The sequence below is a fragment of the Nomascus leucogenys genome, chromosome 9, assembly GCF_006542625.1.
Source record: "Nomascus leucogenys isolate Asia chromosome 9, Asia_NLE_v1, whole genome shotgun sequence".
Lineage (NCBI taxonomy): Eukaryota > Metazoa > Chordata > Mammalia > Primates > Hylobatidae > Nomascus > Nomascus leucogenys.
The window spans coordinates 55,908,872-55,926,888 of NC_044389.1; the positions used below are offsets into that span (position 1 = coordinate 55,908,872).

The window sequence follows — 18,017 nt, forward strand, 5'->3', positions numbered from 1 at the left end:
ATTCCCACTTTCTCTAGCCCATACTGTTGCTTTCTGACACAACATCTGAAGTTAGCCAGTCGGGATAAACAGCTGTTAATCTTTAGCATATTTTTTCTATTGCCTCTATCTCTTCCTTTTAGACTGCATGTTTCTAAACTTTTCTCTAAATGAATAGCTCAAATGTCACTTACATCATTCCCTAAGGATCTCTCTAACACTTCTACAGTGTTTAAACTATTTATATGGGACAACTCAAACAGTTACCTAACTTTGGGTATGGATCTTACCTTTCCATATTGCACCCTATATAACATAGTATATGTTATATATACATATACTATGTTGCACCCTATATAATATAGTACTCTAGCCCACAGTTGCACGTTAGGTACTCAAGAAATAATGGAACGAATACATAGGAGTATAAAAGATAAGCACTGCTCATCTGAAGTCAATAAGTCTATTTGGAAAGATATATGCATGTTAGATACTAGAGTAATAACTAATAAAAATAATAACTCTAATAATTAGAGTAATAACATATAAAAATATGTATTTCTCCAAATGAATGATAAAGACTGTCAAACTTGTACAACCTCTAGAGATTAGAGATATCAATGTGAACTCAAATAGGATGAAGAGTTGGGTAGAAGGAGAGACTTCAACTATAACTAAAGAATGAGTAACTTTGGAAAAATGAAGAAAGACATGGGCATTCTATGAGATGAGAACAAAGGTGATGTGAGAGATAGGAACAAGGAAAAGACCAAGCAAGAAGATAATTCTCCACGTTAAGGATTCTAATGGGAGACAAAATCTATAAGCACTAAATTGTGGTGGCTGTGAATACCAAACTAAGATCGGATTTCAAATTATTTCAGAGACTGGGGAGACATAGAAAGGTTCTTGAAGAGGTTCTCTAATATAGCAGAGTGGTGAGAAAGATTAACTTGATAATGATATGCTAGCTTGCTTGGAGAAGAGGCAGCTAGCCAGTGAGAAGGAATAAGATGGATTGCTGAGAAACAAAAATATACAGAGTCAAAAATACAGAGTCATTGGTAGTCCAGAATATCTAGGGAAGAGGTAGAATAAAGAACAGCATTCAGAGAAAATAATAAGAGAAAAAGGAAGAGATAGCTTACTGCGATTTATTTATTAAAATTTTTCAACATTTTGGCATCTACAGGGAATTTTAGCTACGTATCTCCAAATGACAAAACTCAAAATTATAATCCCTGTAACAGTAATCTGATATTCCCAATAACAAACTAAAGCTGTATTTAAGAGATCAATGGATTATCAAACAAACCATTAAATCAAATTACTTACACACAGCTCTGTGTTACGTACAGAAAGAGAAAGTTTGTTTCACTTTCACAGAATTCCTATTTTTACCTTTAAATGTAATATACTTGAAACTTAGTAGTTTAAAATGCTGGTAGAGGCATTTTCATTATTTAATTCTTTTTTTTCCTAGTAAAGTCAATAATCGAAATGAAAACAAATTTTTTTAGAGACAGGGTCGTACGTACTCTGTCACCCGGGCTGGAGTGCGGTGGTGCAATCTCAGCTCACTGCAACCTCTGCCTCTCAGGCTCAAGCCATCCTCCTATCTCAGCCTCCTGAGTAGCTGGGACTATAAGCACATGTCACCACGCTCGGCTAATTTTTATAATTTTTGTAGAGGCAGGGCTTCGCTATATCTGCCCGCCTTGGCCTCCCAAAGTGCTGAGATTACAGGCATGAGCCACCGTGCCTGGCACAAACCCCCCCCCCAAAACTAACCAGTTTAAGTGATATTTTTCTCTGTAGTGGTAATAGAAGAAAACACTCACTAAGAGTAACTAACTGGAGGTACTTACTTAAGTATCTTAACTGGATTTACACTTTGTGAAGATTAAGACTGCAACTAGATTTTGAAAACATTACTTAGAACAGCTTTTTAAAAGTTTACTTAGCTCTGATGTCCAATAAGGTTAAAATTAATGGCTTTTCTGCAAAACCTGTATATATCTACATTTAATGTTGCCATAAGAGTAATTATTTGCATATTATTGCTTTCATCACAGCTGCAAAAGCACAAAATGAGTCTTTAGTGATCACTAAGCCATGTACTTCCTAGTGTAAGTAAAAAAACATCCAGGGAAATGAGGATGAAAGACTTATACCTTTCTAAATGCTGCCATAAGAGGAGTTATCTTGCGGTTATCTGCTGCATCCACATCTGCACCTGCTTGCACCAGTAACTGAACCACATCGAGGTGTCCACCATTTGCTGCTAGCCACAATGGAGTGTTCCCCTTCTTGTTACGTACATCAATATGAGCTCCCCTAAAAACCAATGACACAGATAGCATTGTCTTTTTTTTTTTTTTTTTTTTTTTTTTTTTTTTAAATACAGGGTTTTGCTCTGTCACACAGGCTGGAGTGCAGTGGTGAGATCATGGCTCACTGCAGCCTCCACCTCCAGGGGTCATATGATTCTCCTACCTCAGCCTCCAGAGTAGCTGGGACTACAGGCCCATGCCACCACGCTCAGCTAATTTTTAAATTTCTTGCGGAGACGGAATCTTCCTATGTTACCCAGGCTCGTCTCGAACTCCTGGGCTCAAGTAATCCTCCTGCCTCAACCTTTCAAAGTGCTGAAATTATTGGCATTGTCACCACACCTAGCCTAGCATTGTCTTAAATAGAATGAAATGACACAGTAACAAAAATCAACTATCAACATGTGAAAATATTCTGTAAAGATAAAAATTGTTTTCAATATTCAAAGATTTAAATATGTCATGCTCTCAGAATTATACTACACAAACAATATCCTATGAGGCAACTGTAACTGTTTCAGATTATTTGTATTCATATACAGTTTGACCATCCCTAATCTGAAATCCAATATCTGAAGTCTGAAATGCTCCAGTGAGTATCTCCTTTGAGTGTCATAAGAGGGCTCAAAAAGCTCCATATTTTGGAGCTTTTCCAATTAAGGATACTCAATCTGTTTTTGTAGTTATGTTAAAGATAACATGCAGGTTTAGCATTCATTCAGTGGGCATGATGTAGATGGGAAGACCCATGGTTAATAAGAGTTAAAAGCAGTTACTGCCAAATACTACTGCTTAGAATACCATGCAAAGGTCTTTGAGAGTGCATGAAAACAAGTTAAACAGACAAGCATCTTTGGAAAACTAGCAGGCAGCTTCTACATGACTGAAAGTAGAAAGTACCCTGGATCTTGTCTGTTTATCTTAAATAGTCCCATAACCACACCTAAAAGCCTTAATTGCTGTAAAGAACAAGAAAATGAACAATGAAGCCTTAGATCACTGCCAGACTTTTAAGACTTGTGTGTCGGGGATGTAAGTATGTCTGATAACAGATGGATGTTCAAATAGCTTGTTATTATAGACGTTAAAAGTAATATAGACAAGAATGAAAGAAAAACAGTTTTAGGTTACACAGAAACAAATCAGACAATGTAGCATAGCTCTGGAGGGTTGGAAAACAATGGGTAGGTTTGGAGAAAAAAGCACTTGTTTATAAAAGAAGAAATAATCACATTTGATTTTTTAAATGGTTTAATTGCCCAGAGAGAATGATAATCACTAGTAACACTTGTGTTCATATATGAAGCGTATAGTAACAACATACCTGCCAATAAGAAGCTCACAGAATTTGTAATGCCCTTTATCTGCTGCTATGGTTAAAGCTGTATCTCTTGAGGAGGGAACTGGAGGGGCATTAACATCAGCACCTTTATCCAAAAGAACTCGGCCCACCTCCGCATATCCACCAGAGGCAGCTTCCATTAGTGGTGTGAGACCAGTCTAAGTTTAGCGTAAAATTAAAAGTAATGACACATAAGAGACTGGAAAGATCTAAAATTTTAAAGAATAACAACTTGAAGAAGGAATATGATACAGCTGTTACCAAGATTCACAACTAAATTTAATCACTGACCCTTATTAGCTCCTTTGAGTTACAGTCTGATCTATTAAAAGAAAATAATTCTACCTAATCTCAACGGTATTGCAAAAATAAAAAAAAGAAGAAAGAAAGGAAAAAGAAAAAAAAATCTGTTTAAGATGCAAGCACTTGGCATATAACTGGTACTCAATAAATGTTCCATTCCCTTCCTTTTCAAAACAGTCTCTCTTTTTCAGCTGATAACCCTACTGTCATTGTTGCCTATAAAAATTTATCACTCAGGTATTTTCAAGAGTTAATGTTTGACTGAGTTATACAGAATGATTTCTAATTAAATATATACATAGGAGATAAATGTTACTAGAAAGCACTAAAATTATAATCAACATGTTGCTACTATACATCTTAAATATCAAAGCAATAAATTCATGTGTAAATCTCAAACTTTTTCTTACCTTAGCTCTGTGTTCAACATTTGCTTTTCTATCAAGCAGAAGACTAACCACTTCAGTTCTTCCTTGGAAGCAGGCTAAAGTAAGGGCAGTGTTCCGATTGGTTTCTATCTGAGCATTTATGTCAGAGCCCATGTCTAACAAGAGCTTAACAGCAGCTGTATGCCCATTCATAGCTGCTAACATCAGAGGAGAGATGCCCAATTTGCTACCAGTTCTGGGGGTGCAGGTATGGGGAAAACAAATGGGAAAATATATATTTTAAATGACATAGAAAAACTGGAGATGATACATAATTCTAATCTAAGATTATTTTGCAGGATTGTTTAAAATACCCATTTTTCTCAACCCTAGTTAAGTCTCTGAGATATTACCAGGACTCCATTAGAAATATTTCATTAGAATTTTTTTGTATTTCACTCAACATAATGAGTTGGGCTGGAAGGTGATTAATAAGTTATTAGGATAAACTTTCAATCTTAAAGCATGTATTATCTTGCTTAATAAAAGCTTCTAAGATGTTTACATTTAGTATCATAAGAAAAAGTACTCAATATTTTTCAAGCTCTGTATCAAGTTTTAATTACTTAAATGAAGTTCTTCTCAAAAATCTCTAATACTTTGAATGCCAAATTTGTAATAAAGGGATTTATTAAATTTGGCACTAAAAAATAGGTGTTCTACAAATATCTATAACAGTCTTACTAAATAAGGGGCTTACAGAAAGGGAATACAACTTGCCTAGAGTTAATCTCAGCTCCTGCATTTAGTAATATTTTGATGATGTTCACATAGCCACCAGAAGCAGCCAGACTTAGAGGTGTGTAATCAGAAACATTCCTGTGCTCTTTATTTGCCCCTCGAGCTAACAATAGCTCCACCACCTGAAAATAAAATAGAAAAAAATATGTTTTCTTATGGAGAGACAAATTACCGAAGTGTGTATTTTTAAATTTCTTTTTCTGGTATACTGTACAACAAAAGAAGGTGAAAGTTCTTCCTTCATGCTTTGCACAAAATCAGCCTCTAATGGTAGCAGGAGGTCTTAGAAGCCAACAAAGAGATACCTTCTCAAGTAAAACCCATGTAGAAATCTACTAAAATGGTATAGTGTGTTCATGAAAGGTCTGGACTGAAAATGTTGCGACATGCTTTGGAAATTAATATTTGTTATTTCACCACAAAGTGGTAAAACAGAGTAATATGGGACAAGATTTTTTCGTATTATACATGTGAATGTATTTAACATATTTTTAAACCTTTCAATCAGTAAGTATTTTAAAAACATGGAATAAAAGGTCCTATATTTTCACAAAATTATGAAAATTTTCTAAGATAACATTGAAAAACCTTATATACATTCACTACCTAGATTTTAGGTCCCACCTACTGGCAGAATTTCTGGGTGTATGGTTTTGTAAGAAATTGCCAGGCTATTCTTAAAGTGGTTGTACTATGCACACTCCCTTCAATAATGCATGAGTTCTAGTAGCATGAGTCTTGGCAACACTTGTCATTGCCAGTCGTCAATTTTAGCCATTCTAGTGGATGTGTAGTTGTATCCCACTGGATCTTAACTGCATTTCCTGAAACCTAAAAATATTTAGCATTTATTTAAGTACTGATTGGCCATTCACAGATCATTGTCCACTATGTCATTTAATGCCTAAACAATCCTTTGACACAATATTCATTTTCATTTTATAAATAAGATATAGAGAAGTCAAGACTGGCTCAAGATCATAGCTCTTACCCCTGCTCTTACTATTAATAATATATCCTAAAATACTAACTGGCAAATAATAAATGTTAATGAACAGTGCTTTATCTTGCATCTCAGCAAAGCTATGTCCAATTTTAGATATCACATTCTTTCCATCACTTTTTGCTTTCAGAACGAGTGACAAGGTTATAAAAACAAGAAAAAATATGGCGTTAGGCTATTTTATAAACAGTACAGTGAAAACTCTCATCAAATTTCTCAAGTTTTCTCAATGCCATTATATTTTCTCAATTCTTTCAGAGAACTCTTCTGCTCCCAAAACATCCAATATACAACAAAAATGTATGATTTTATAGTAAAATAACTTTCCAACATTTTATTATACCTGTTCTATTGACACCAAATTAAAGTAACAAAGTGTTTATAGGCAAAATTGTTACCCTAACATACCTCAACAATTGTTGTAACCTAATCTGTTACATTTTAACAAAAATATGTAATTCATAAAAATTACAGTGCCCTATTGGCTTTAATGTTACTTTTAAATAAAGAAAATAAACTAATTTCTTCTTGACTCAATGTTGAAAAAACCTGTTCTTATATAAAGCAAGTATTTTCTCAAGCTAAATAATGATTGAAAGGCAAAATGATTGAAAGTCAAAATTTTGCTTTAAGGGATTCATGGGGATTTTTACTTTTTCTGGAATAGTAGAAATTATCAAATTAAGTAGTTTATTTTTCACTATCTTAATATTTGGCTTATAATACTTTTAACTTATCTATTGCCCCTACTATGAATTATAGAAGAAAAAAGTGACACAAGTAGAAGAAACAAAACAGTAAGGACAGGCCAGGCTCCTTGTCTCTTGTGTGGAGTATTCTAGTAACAAGTGTATCTAACTATCCATGCATATTAATATCTATTCCAAATATAAGGGAACAAAAATTACAGAAAAAAAATGCCTATATTATCACTGTTAATAGATTTCAGTCCTTTTTAATTTACAAAATGAAGGATTACCAAGCCCTACCTTCCTGCACTTATGTAATTTTATTAGATTTCCCATTCTTTTGTATAGGAATTATTATATCTCTTAAAACTGTTTATTTATTAGTTTATTTAAAAAATCTAGCAGGTTTAACTAACTAGAGTTCAATATAACCTTATGTGCTATGACTTGGGGGGAAGTGGGGGAAAAAGCTACTTTAAGATGCTCAAATGGGAGGTAAAAGTTCCCCAGTTTGCTCATCAGAATACCTTTACATATAATATTTCAAGAAGGATACTGACATAAAGGGTGAAATAGTCACGATGGTGAAGGGATTGGAAAAGGTATTCTTAGGCTAACAACCGAAACAAGACTTCTTTCACACAAAGAATAGGTGACTTCAGGAAAAAAAAGTCTGAAGATAGAAAAGGGTATAAACCTCTTTCTATTTGTTTAAAGAACAAAACTAAGAACTGTAGGGAAACAAAAAAGGCATACTTCAGGCCTGATAAATAGGAAAACCTTATAAAAGAATAAGAGAAAAAAGATTTTAAAGCTAAGACACTGATCTGAACGACCTAAGGTGCTTTCCAAATCTAAGATTCAATAATTCCTTGATAGAGAAGGGAATCTATGGAGACAACACATCTGGTTTATATCCCCTGTACAAAGGACTGAATTTGAAAAAAAAAAAAAAAGGGGGGGGTTATCTAGCTGATTATAAAATGCCACAAGATACATAAGTGAGTGTAAAGCTATATTTTCTTAAGCCTAGCTAATCTCTATCAGTTGTTCTAGTTTCCTTAAAAAAAACAAAAGGTCAAATAATCTTACCATCTTATCTGAGAACCTTTCCTCCAGAGTTGAGACAGGGTGGGGAAAAATCAAAGCAAGACAAGAGTTCTCAAAACTCATAAAAATTGAATATTCTTAATTCCCTACTAATCTTACAGACAGCAACAGAGACTGGGATTAAGTACCTTCTATGCCATGTACTATAGGGCAGGCAAAGATGAGTGAATATAGGCCCTGTACATTAGGAACTTACTGATTTGACTTGGAATAGTCTTTCTCCTACCCTAAATGCATGGCATTACTACTTTTAAATGAGCAGGATTCTAAACAATGTGTGATTTTTCTGGCAAGATAGCTTATGCTAACAATGATACTCATCTTTTTGTTAGTAGATAATAGTTTCAGTTATTGTGATAAATCTAAATGTCAAAGCATTGTTCTGATAGAAAAAATAATGTAAGTGAAAGTACACATTTGCTAAACACAGAAAGGAAAACAATTACACTAAGGGGAAACATTACCTCCTGTCTTCCCCCAGAACAAGCCAAGGAGAGTGGTGTGTCCTTGGTTCTTTCAGACTGGGCTTCAATGTCTGCACCATTGTCCAGCAATATTTCCACAACACCAACATGACCAGCTGTGGCAGCCAAGATGAGTGGAGTAAAACCTGGAGAAAAATAATGATCTTCTCACTACATGCTAAGGCAAAAGAACAAAATATCTAACCTTCAAAATAGGACTAAGAAATAATGTTCCTAAATAAATTTTTTGACCAGTATTCCAAAAAATAAAACAAAAGCAGGCCCTACCTTTCTTGTCTCGGTGCTCTATACTAGCTCCTCTCTCTAGAAGTGTTTGTACCAGTTCCTCGTGGCCACCAGCACAGGCAAGTGTTAGCGCCGTGTCATGATTACTCTCAGTCTATAAGAAATTATTTTTTGATTAGTTTATTAAATAACTTAAGATGTTAATATCAAATACATAATATGCAAACATACCAAATACACACAAATACATATGTACCACTCTACAATATCAAGCATTTGAAAAGCAAGGTTTACGGACGGGTGTGGTGGCTCACGCCTGTAATCCCAGCACTTTGAGAGGCCGAGGCGGGCAGATCACAAGGTCAAGAGATTGAGACCATCCTGGCCAACACGGTGAAACCCCATCTTGACTAAAAATGTAAAAATTAGCCGGGTGTGGTGGTGTGTGCCTGTAGTCCCAGCTTCTTCGGAGGCTGAGGCAGAAGAATCGCTTGAACCTGGGAGGCAGAGGTTACAGTGAACCAAGATCACGCCACTGCACTCCAGCCTGGGTGACAAAGCGAGACTCTGTCTCAAAAAAAAAAAAAGGAAAGAAAAGAAAAGAAAGGCAAGGTTTATTTGTTTCCATATTAGTAGCCAACTTGTGAGTTTTCTAAAAAGGCTACAAGCATCAAGAAAAATAAAGTACGACTTTCAATCACGTGATTGAAAGAAATACTGTGGATTAACTTTTGCTTTCAGCCATTAATGGAGAAACATAGATCAGATTTATTTTCCTATTTCAAATAACTAAAAAAGAAAAAAAACCTCTTTGAAACGATGGTGTTTAGACAGGCAGTGCAGAACAGTGATCTCTGAAGACAGAAATGATTAGCCCAACTTACTGCCTGGAGAGTTTCCAGGCTATAGTGCAAGGAGCAAGTATCCAAACAGAGCCTGGCAGTCTCCCCAACTTGAGAAGACAGAATTTACAGAGATCAAGGTGGCTAGAATTCATGGAGCAGATTACTGAAGAGCAGAGTACTGCAGAAAGGGTACTCTGGAGATGTGCAGAGGATTCCCCTCAAATCTTCAGCTGAGTTTTGATCAGTCCATGTGCATGAGGAAATTATCCGAGGCCAGGAAAGGACCACCAGAGAGAGTCAGGCTGAATAATACCCAGGGCTCACACAGGGCCAGGGATAGTTTGGTTCCCACCAGCCAGAGTAGAAAGACCTCAAAACACACAGGATGTCAAGTAGAATCCTCAGTAGTAGGGCCAAATTAGCAGTTGTGGACCCACCTAACAAACTGAAAAGTAGGCCTTGAAATTAAAAAAAAATTGTTTCCAAGTAACTTAGCTGTATTTGAGAACAAAGCCCCAAAATACTTAAAGGAACCAAACATCCAAAATATACTGTGTATTTTCAAAAACAAAGACTATTATAATGAGGCATGACACTATCTACATATGGTTTGCTTCTGCCTTCTGCTAATGATAATGACCAACATTAGATTTACCAGTGTTCATACTCTGTTATAGTTTCAATGCTAACCTAGCGAACTATCTAATTTCTCATACTTTTATTTTTTTATTTTATTTTATATTTTTGAGGTGGAGTCTCGCTGTCACCCAGGCTGGAGTGCAGCGGCATGATCTTGGCTGTCTGCAATCTCCGCCTCCTGGGTTCATGCAACTCTCCCTGCCTCAGCTTCCTGAGTAGCTGGGTTTACAGGTCTCTGCCACCACGCCCAGCTAGATACCTTTAGTACTCTACAAGCAACATGTGACTATTAGCATTTGAAATACGGTTAGTGTAATAGAGGAACTGAATTTTAAATTGCATTTAACTTTAATTTAAATGTAATAACTGATACTCAGTTTGGTTATTGGAAAACTTGGGATGTCTCAAACAATTTGAGTAAATGAATCTACTTTTTGACTGCACATTTAATCAAATCTAGATACAAATTGAGTATTTCCAATGAAATCCAAATTCAGATATACTTTAAGTAGGGTGACAAATCTGAGACTGAGGGGGTTTCTGGGATGAGGGACTTCTGGTGCTAAAACAGGAAAGTCCCAGGAAAACCAAAATGATTTGATCACTCCAGCTGTAAGTCTAACATGCCCACCAAGTTTTGAAGACTTTTAGTATGAAATAAAAACGTAATCTCAGCAATTGTGGTGTATTGATTACATGACATGTTAAAACAATATTTGGATACATTAAATTAAATAAAATATATTTTAAAATTCATCCCATTTGTTTCTTTTCACATTTTTTAATGGCACTACTAGAGAATTTAAAATTACAAACGTGTCTCATCTTATTTTTCAACTGGACAGTGTTGCTCTAAGCATTTCCCTCACTTTCACATATGTATCTCTATTATAGTACTTATCACCAATCTGCCTTTTATGTTTATCACCCACAGAGACTATAAATTCCTGGGAGGTAAGGAACATGTCTTGTCCATGTTTGTATTTTCTACCTGTAAGTGATATATTACTTAGGAAATAATAAATGATAGTTAAGTAAAATGAATGGCAATAGCTGCAAAAGGTCATAAATTCAAAAACTGTTACTAATAAACATAATAAGCAAGGGACTATATATGTAGCATTGATTACATTTACACATTGTATTTGTAGAATGTACATAATAATTATAAAAAGGAAAAGCATATTCTCCCAGAATGTAAGTAACTCTAAAGACCAAATTCCATGATAAGAAATGAAAAACAAAAGACAAAAGGCAAAATCAGTAAGAGTTAAGAAAAAAGAAAAAGCCTACTAGTCAGTGATGAAGAGGGAGACCGCAAAAGCTGCTCTGCAGAAGAGGCTGGCAGAGAGCAGAGCTACTGACTGCAGAGATCAGGGATGGCCACAAGGGAGAGATGCACCAACTACAACAATGGAGAAGGACATGAAACTTAAATGAGTGACAGCTCTGACTGTGTTATAGTATTTGATCTTCATTTCAGGTTTATAGGAAGAAATTATATCTGATTTCAGAGAAAAGGAGATAAAGGCTCTGATAAATAACTTCCCGATGACCACATAAGCTAACAACTGGTAGAGATGTGCTTTAAAAAACCCAAGAAGATCTTGATAACAAAATCCTGCTCTCCCCACTATATCACAGAGGGTAAGGCAAAGCAGATTGTGCTGAATATAATGTTAAGTGTATATGTCTTATGTCCACTCTACGTTGGTGCATATGCAATCAGCAGAAGAATCAATTTTATGATGAAGTTTATAAGGCTTCTAAAATTCTTCCAGGGTTTAAAGAGTAATTTAGGAAAGCTCAAATAGAAAATGAAGAGATGTACATAAAATTTGTAAAAGATAAGCACGGAAAATTTTAGTGGATCAGTAAAATGTTTTTTCCAATATTATAAAACATAAATTCAACTGAGATTTATTAAGCACCTTATATATTCAAAGCACTCTACTAAGTGCTCTAGGGTTGACAAAGATAATACAGGACTCAAAGGAGCTTACTGATTACAGGGCAAATTCAGGTTCAAACTAGGAGACAAGCATAATAATATATTATGAGATTTCAAGAAACAAACATTTAAAGCTAAGAAAGCAGCTTTAAATTCCTTGTGGAAATGAAGTTAAAAGTGGGCAACTCCATTGTATTTCTGCATTAACAGAAACTAAACCAACTAACATGACAATCTTTTAAGATAATGAAAAAATTTAAAAAGCCTGAAGTGAGGCTTCCATCCTCCTAAAAACACCTACACAATCCCAAAATGGTAAGAAATATCACTCTGTTTCTCAATACATCAATAAACAAATGAACTGAAATAGAAATTTGGGTTAATATTAATAATGACAAAGTAAAGAAAAAAACAGGTGTTTCAAATACTGCTGATCATGGAAATAATTATAATACAGCTGACTATTTTGTAGAAGGCAAAGTACCAGTTAAAGGAAGAATCCTTAGACTCAAATTATATTGCACAAAGTTACATTAGTCAAGAAGTTATATTCCTTGTCACACATCTAAGAGAAAGTCCAGAACCTGAAAAAGGAGATAGATGTCCAGAGCTTTAAGAGCTCATTCAGGTTTATATTCTAAAGAAAATTTCAGTTAGCCCATGATGCCATAATATATACACCATTCTATACCATTAATAGAGGTTGTTATGATGAATTCTGGCTTATAAAACATGATAAAAAATATATTTAATGTAAAAATATTCTGTAAGTTATCAACATGACTATTCAATTTTATAATGGTGGTATAGAATGAAAAACAAGAAATAGTAACACAGATGGCAATACTGAAGGAAAGACAACTTTTAATGAGCTGAAATTCAGGTGAAAAAGCACTGAACTGTGTGAAGTGTCTTTAAAAAAGGAAATATGCTGGGTACAATGGCTCATGCCTGTAATCCCAACACTTTGGGAGGCTGAGGCAGGAGGATCACTTGAGGCCAGAAGTTTGAGAACAGCTGGGCAACATGGCAAGACCCCATCTCTATAAAAAATTAGCCAGAAGTGGTGTGCAATGCCTGTACTCCTAGCTACTCATGAGTTTGGGGCAGGAGGATCGTTTGAGCCCAGGAGTTCATGGCTGCAGCAAGCTGTGATGGTGCCACTGCACTCCAACCTGGGTGACAGAGTGAGACCCTGTCTCAACAACAACAACAACAACAACAAAGTACATCTATTAATTACTCTTTTTTTTTAGAGAGAGAGTGTCTCACTCTTTTGCCAAGGCTAGAGTGCAGTGGCTCACTAGGCTCACTGCAAGCTCCGTCTCCCAGGTTCATGCCATTCTCCTGCCTCAGCCTCCCGAGTAGCTGGGACTACAGGCGCCTGCCACCACACCCGGCTAATTTTTTTTTGTATTTTTAATAGAGACAAGGTTTCACAGTGTTAGCCAGGATGGTCTCCAACTCCTGACCTCATGATCCCCCCGCCTCGGCCTCCCAAAGTGCTGGGATTACAGGCGCGAGCCACCGTGCCCTGCCTATTAATTACTCTTAACATAATTAAATTACCTTGAAAACTACTAGGACTTTAAAAGCTGAACTTTTTTTTAGACTTCCACAACCTTCGAAATCCTTAATATCTCATTCTCTAACCCAGTCAGGTTACATGTAAGCTTAAAAAGTGGGATAGCACTTCAAGGTATTCAATAAATGAGAATAATCAGTAAAATAAATAACCTATTAAAACCAGTTCACATGAACAAGTAGAATGCATGTATTTTAAAGCAGAATGCTTTAATGGTAGCATATTATATATATCACTGTTAATTAATTTTTGCTGGCCTCTTTAATTTCTCATGTTAAATCACTGTGATTAAACTGTTCTTTATATTGCAAAACCAATAAGAATAGAGAAAAATATTCAAATAATACTTATACCATTGAAGGTAAAATATAATTTTACATACTTAACAATTTCAGTCTTGATATGTCACAAGTGAAATTTGATGTCTACCCTTCTTTAAAATAATGAATACATGTTAATTATTAAAAAGTGAAAGAAAGCAAAATTCTATAAACAGCTATTTTTTTTTTTTTTTCAGTTTTGAAATGTACTAGAATAAGGTACTCCAAGTTCAAGAAAAGACTTCAGAGGCTTGAGAATAAAAACAACAAGCAGTTTAGGAATACAGGGAGGACATGTGACATAAAAGAGGCTGGAACAAGTTTTTATAGCCCAAGAACAAAACAACTGATTCTTTCTCATTGGTAGTGCCTCCTAGAATCGATCATATTTTACACAATAAAATACAAAAAATAGTTAATTAACTCGTGGTATTCAGTTCTAACCTTCAAGTCAGAATTATTGTTCCACATAAAGCCTGTGGTTTTAAAAAATCTCTACATAATTCCTAATTTCTGTATGTACAGAACCCACAAATAAGTTTGGTTATACCAAACTTAAGCAAAATAAACTCAACTTAAACTCAAGCAAAATAAATACAAAGGTCAGAGCTATGCTATCAAAAGATATAATAAAAATAGTCCCAAATCATTCCTTCAAGCTATTATTTATTGGTTTTCTAAAACAGATTTTGATAGCAGCAAAGTATGTGGTATTCACCTTAAAAGTTTTGAAAATACCTAGACAAATTCAATTCAGTAAAACTGGAGAGTTGGAAAGTCTATGGCACACCCTTGGCAAGTGAGTTCTAGTTGTGTAGCAGAGAGTTGAAGCCCCTTATGGAGAATGCAAACTCTTCAGCATTTGTCAAGGATCAGAAATAAAACATATGATTCCTGCTAATCCTTATTAAAAATATTAGCTCCTGTCTAAAATGTTCAACTAAAGCAGTTAAAGGTCTGACCATTTTCCAGAATCATTAGCATTTTAAAAGGAGTTATACTTTGAGGCTTTAAAAGATTAACATTTCCTTTGTTCTTCCCTACATTTTGATGTTAAGTATGCAAAGATGAAAGACAAATGATCTCTAGGCAGTGGACACGCTTCTGTGATCCCACTTACCAGGCTAATACAATATAATTCAAATTCAAGGTTAACACATTTAAGATAAAAATAAAAAACAATGTAACGTACTGTAGTGGTTAATAAAAGAAAAGAGTCTAGAGCCAGAGTGTCTGAGTTCAAAAGCAGGCTCCACCACTAATTAGCTGTTGGGCAAGGTAGTTAATATCTTTATGTCTTACATTCCTCAAATGGAAAATGTAACAATAATAGTACCTACTTCATGGGATTGTTACAAAGATTAAGTTAAAGAAGTTAATATCTGCAAGGTGTTAAGCCTGTATGTTAGGGTTTGTTACATAAACAGATGAAAGATCTAAGTAGTAAAGAATGTTTAATCTTTCAGAATAGCAATCTTGGTATTAATTTCTTCATTATATTATTTGTCACAGTACAGTATTATCACACATAATCAAAGTACTCACTCTGTAAGAGCCCACAGAATTTCATTTTCTTATCAAAACAAAAACTTTGAGTTTTTGTTTGATTGAGTACAAAACCATCTTCATTTTTAATCACTTAAATTACCTGCTTGATATAAAAACTAGTTTTTTTTTTTTTTTTTTTTTTTTGGAGACAGAGTTTCACTTGTCACCCAGGCTGGAGTGGAGTGGTATGATCTAGGCTCACTGCAACCTCTGCCTTCTGGGTTCAAGTGCTTCTCCTGCCTCAACCTCCCGAACAGGTGGGATTACAGGTGTGTGTCACCACGCCCAGCTAATTTTTGTATTTTTAGTAGAGACAGGATTTCCTCATGTTGGCCAGGCTGGTCTTGAACTCCTAACCTCAGGTGATCCGCCCACCTCAGCCTCCCAGAGCGCTGGCATTACAGGCGTGACCACACCTGGTCAAAAACCAGTAAATTTTAAAAACATCAAAAATTAAAGGAGAAAAATGGTGAACAATTATTTTTGCACAGTATTTTTTTCCAAGGTTGGAACTTTTTCATCTCTAACTAAACACATAGGGTAAAACTCCACAGAGAGTAGTTTAACTCAGGTCTGGCTAACCCAACAAATGACAAATCTTGATGTAGAGATCAGATTAAAAAAGTAAATTTTTAAGGAGTCATAGTCAAATCTTTCTATAAAAGCATGTCTACTATGTTTAAAATGTAAGTTTAAAAATAATTTTAAAGAATTACATGTAACTTCTCAGAACTAATTTATAATATAATGATAGTTGGTGAGTGGTACAGCCCAGAAAAATCATTTCACCATCACTAAAATAATTTCATATTCAGTAAAATCAATGACTGGACAAACTTTTCTGTGCCTGTTTAAAAACATTTTTATAAATAAGTCTTTTTACATTTTGGTGAAGTACTTATTTTTGCTAATGGATCAATTCTTGGGCCCACAAAAATCAGAAAACTACTTCTTGCTAAACATAATAGCCTCGGCTGTGTGCGGCGGCTCATGCCTGTAATCCCAGCACTTTGGGTGGCTAATGCAGGCAGATCACCTGAGATCAAGGAGTTTGAAATCAGCCTGGCCAACATGGCAAAACCCCATCTCTACTAAAAATACAAAAAAATTGGCCAGGCATGGTGGTGGGCGCCTGTAATCCCAGCTACTCAGGAGGCTGAGGCAGGAGAATTGCTTGAACCTGGGAGGCGGAGGCTACAGTTAGCCAAGGTTGCCACTGCACTCCAGCCTGGGTGACAGAGCGACACTCCGTCTCAAAATAAAAAAAAATAAAAAGCCTCAAAGCAAAAAAGACTGGGGAAAAATAATGCAAATTCAATGCCAAGTTCAAACCAATTCCACAATGCTATCAATATTAAATGTAAATAAATATGGCTCATCAAATGAATGTCTCGTATTTTTTTTTAAAAGGCTATGTAGATGGTGGTTAAGAGTGTTTTTGGGGTGTGGTGGCACACCTGTAATTCCGGCTACTCAAGAGGCTGAGACAGGAGTTTGAGACCAGCTTGGGCAGCATGGCAAGAACCCGTTACAAAAGAAAAAAGAATGGTGTCTTTGAAGTCATGCTGAATGATTCCCAGCCCCGCCGCTTCTTAGCCTAAATGAAGTGACTAAACAAAATGCTTAACCTCTCTCTTAGCTACAGTGTCTTCTTCAGGGAGATGGGTATTAAGAATAGCTACATCATGTATGTGGTCTGAGGATTAGATGAGACAATTCCTTAAAAATAGTCCCTGGCAATTTTAAGTACTCAACAACAACAAAAGTCAGTACATAAAAAACAACAGACATTTGGGCAACAAGTAAGAACAGAAATAAAATTCCTTTTTCATAGTGTTACTGAGAAACATTTTAATAAAAAGGAAACTTTATTTTTAATAGTTTAAGAGTACATGCCCTTAATGGTCCATCCAACACAAACACACACACACTCACTCTTCTCTCTCTCTTTCTCCCCACGTTACCCCTGCTAAAATTCAGGCTTTATTATAAAGAAATAATCATACATAAAATTGAAAGTTTTATAATATACACACCCCAGGTACCATCAAAATACAAAAACTAAGTAAACTGCAAACATTTCTTAGTCCTGATGGCCATGTACTCTTGACCTTATTCAGCAGTCTTCTAAACTAGACCTCTTAAATTTCTTCAGGATAAAACACACAGTATTCTCTCCAATCTCACCTTGCCCTGAGATTTCACGGTCAATTACTTTTTAATAAAAAATTACGCTTAATAGCTCTCAAGCTTTCTAAATCTTAACTTAAACAGTGTCTTCCCCCCACTCCATATTATTTCTTCAAAAAGTGCCTGGAATCCTGTACAGCTAAATTTTACAAATACAGACACAGACTCACCATATATTTCAATCAGTAAGATGAGAATTTTCAAAGATGATATATGATATCAATCATGTGCATGACATACAAAAATATAAATCTTATGTTAGAACCTTTTTTCTTTTACATGCAATCCATTATATATTTCA

General features: G+C 35.2%; 1 protein-coding gene across 7 annotated transcripts in view; it reads right to left on the minus strand.

The window, feature by feature from the left end:
* ANKRD17 (ankyrin repeat domain 17) overlaps positions 1-18,017 on the minus strand; it is a 182,717-nt gene that overhangs the window by 40,888 nt on the left and 123,812 nt on the right. For all 7 annotated transcript variants that reach the window (XM_003265726.3, XM_003265727.2, XM_030818976.1 and 4 more), the window contains 6 exons: positions 8,681-8,792; positions 8,393-8,538; positions 5,106-5,248; positions 4,368-4,581; positions 3,637-3,812; positions 2,154-2,316 (listed from right to left, as the gene is read on the minus strand). In XM_003265726.3, coding sequence (XP_003265774.1) covers positions 2,154-2,316; positions 3,637-3,812; positions 4,368-4,581; positions 5,106-5,248; positions 8,393-8,538; positions 8,681-8,792 — 954 coding nt within the window. The remainder of the gene's footprint in view (positions 1-2,153; positions 2,317-3,636; positions 3,813-4,367; positions 4,582-5,105; positions 5,249-8,392; positions 8,539-8,680; positions 8,793-18,017) is intronic.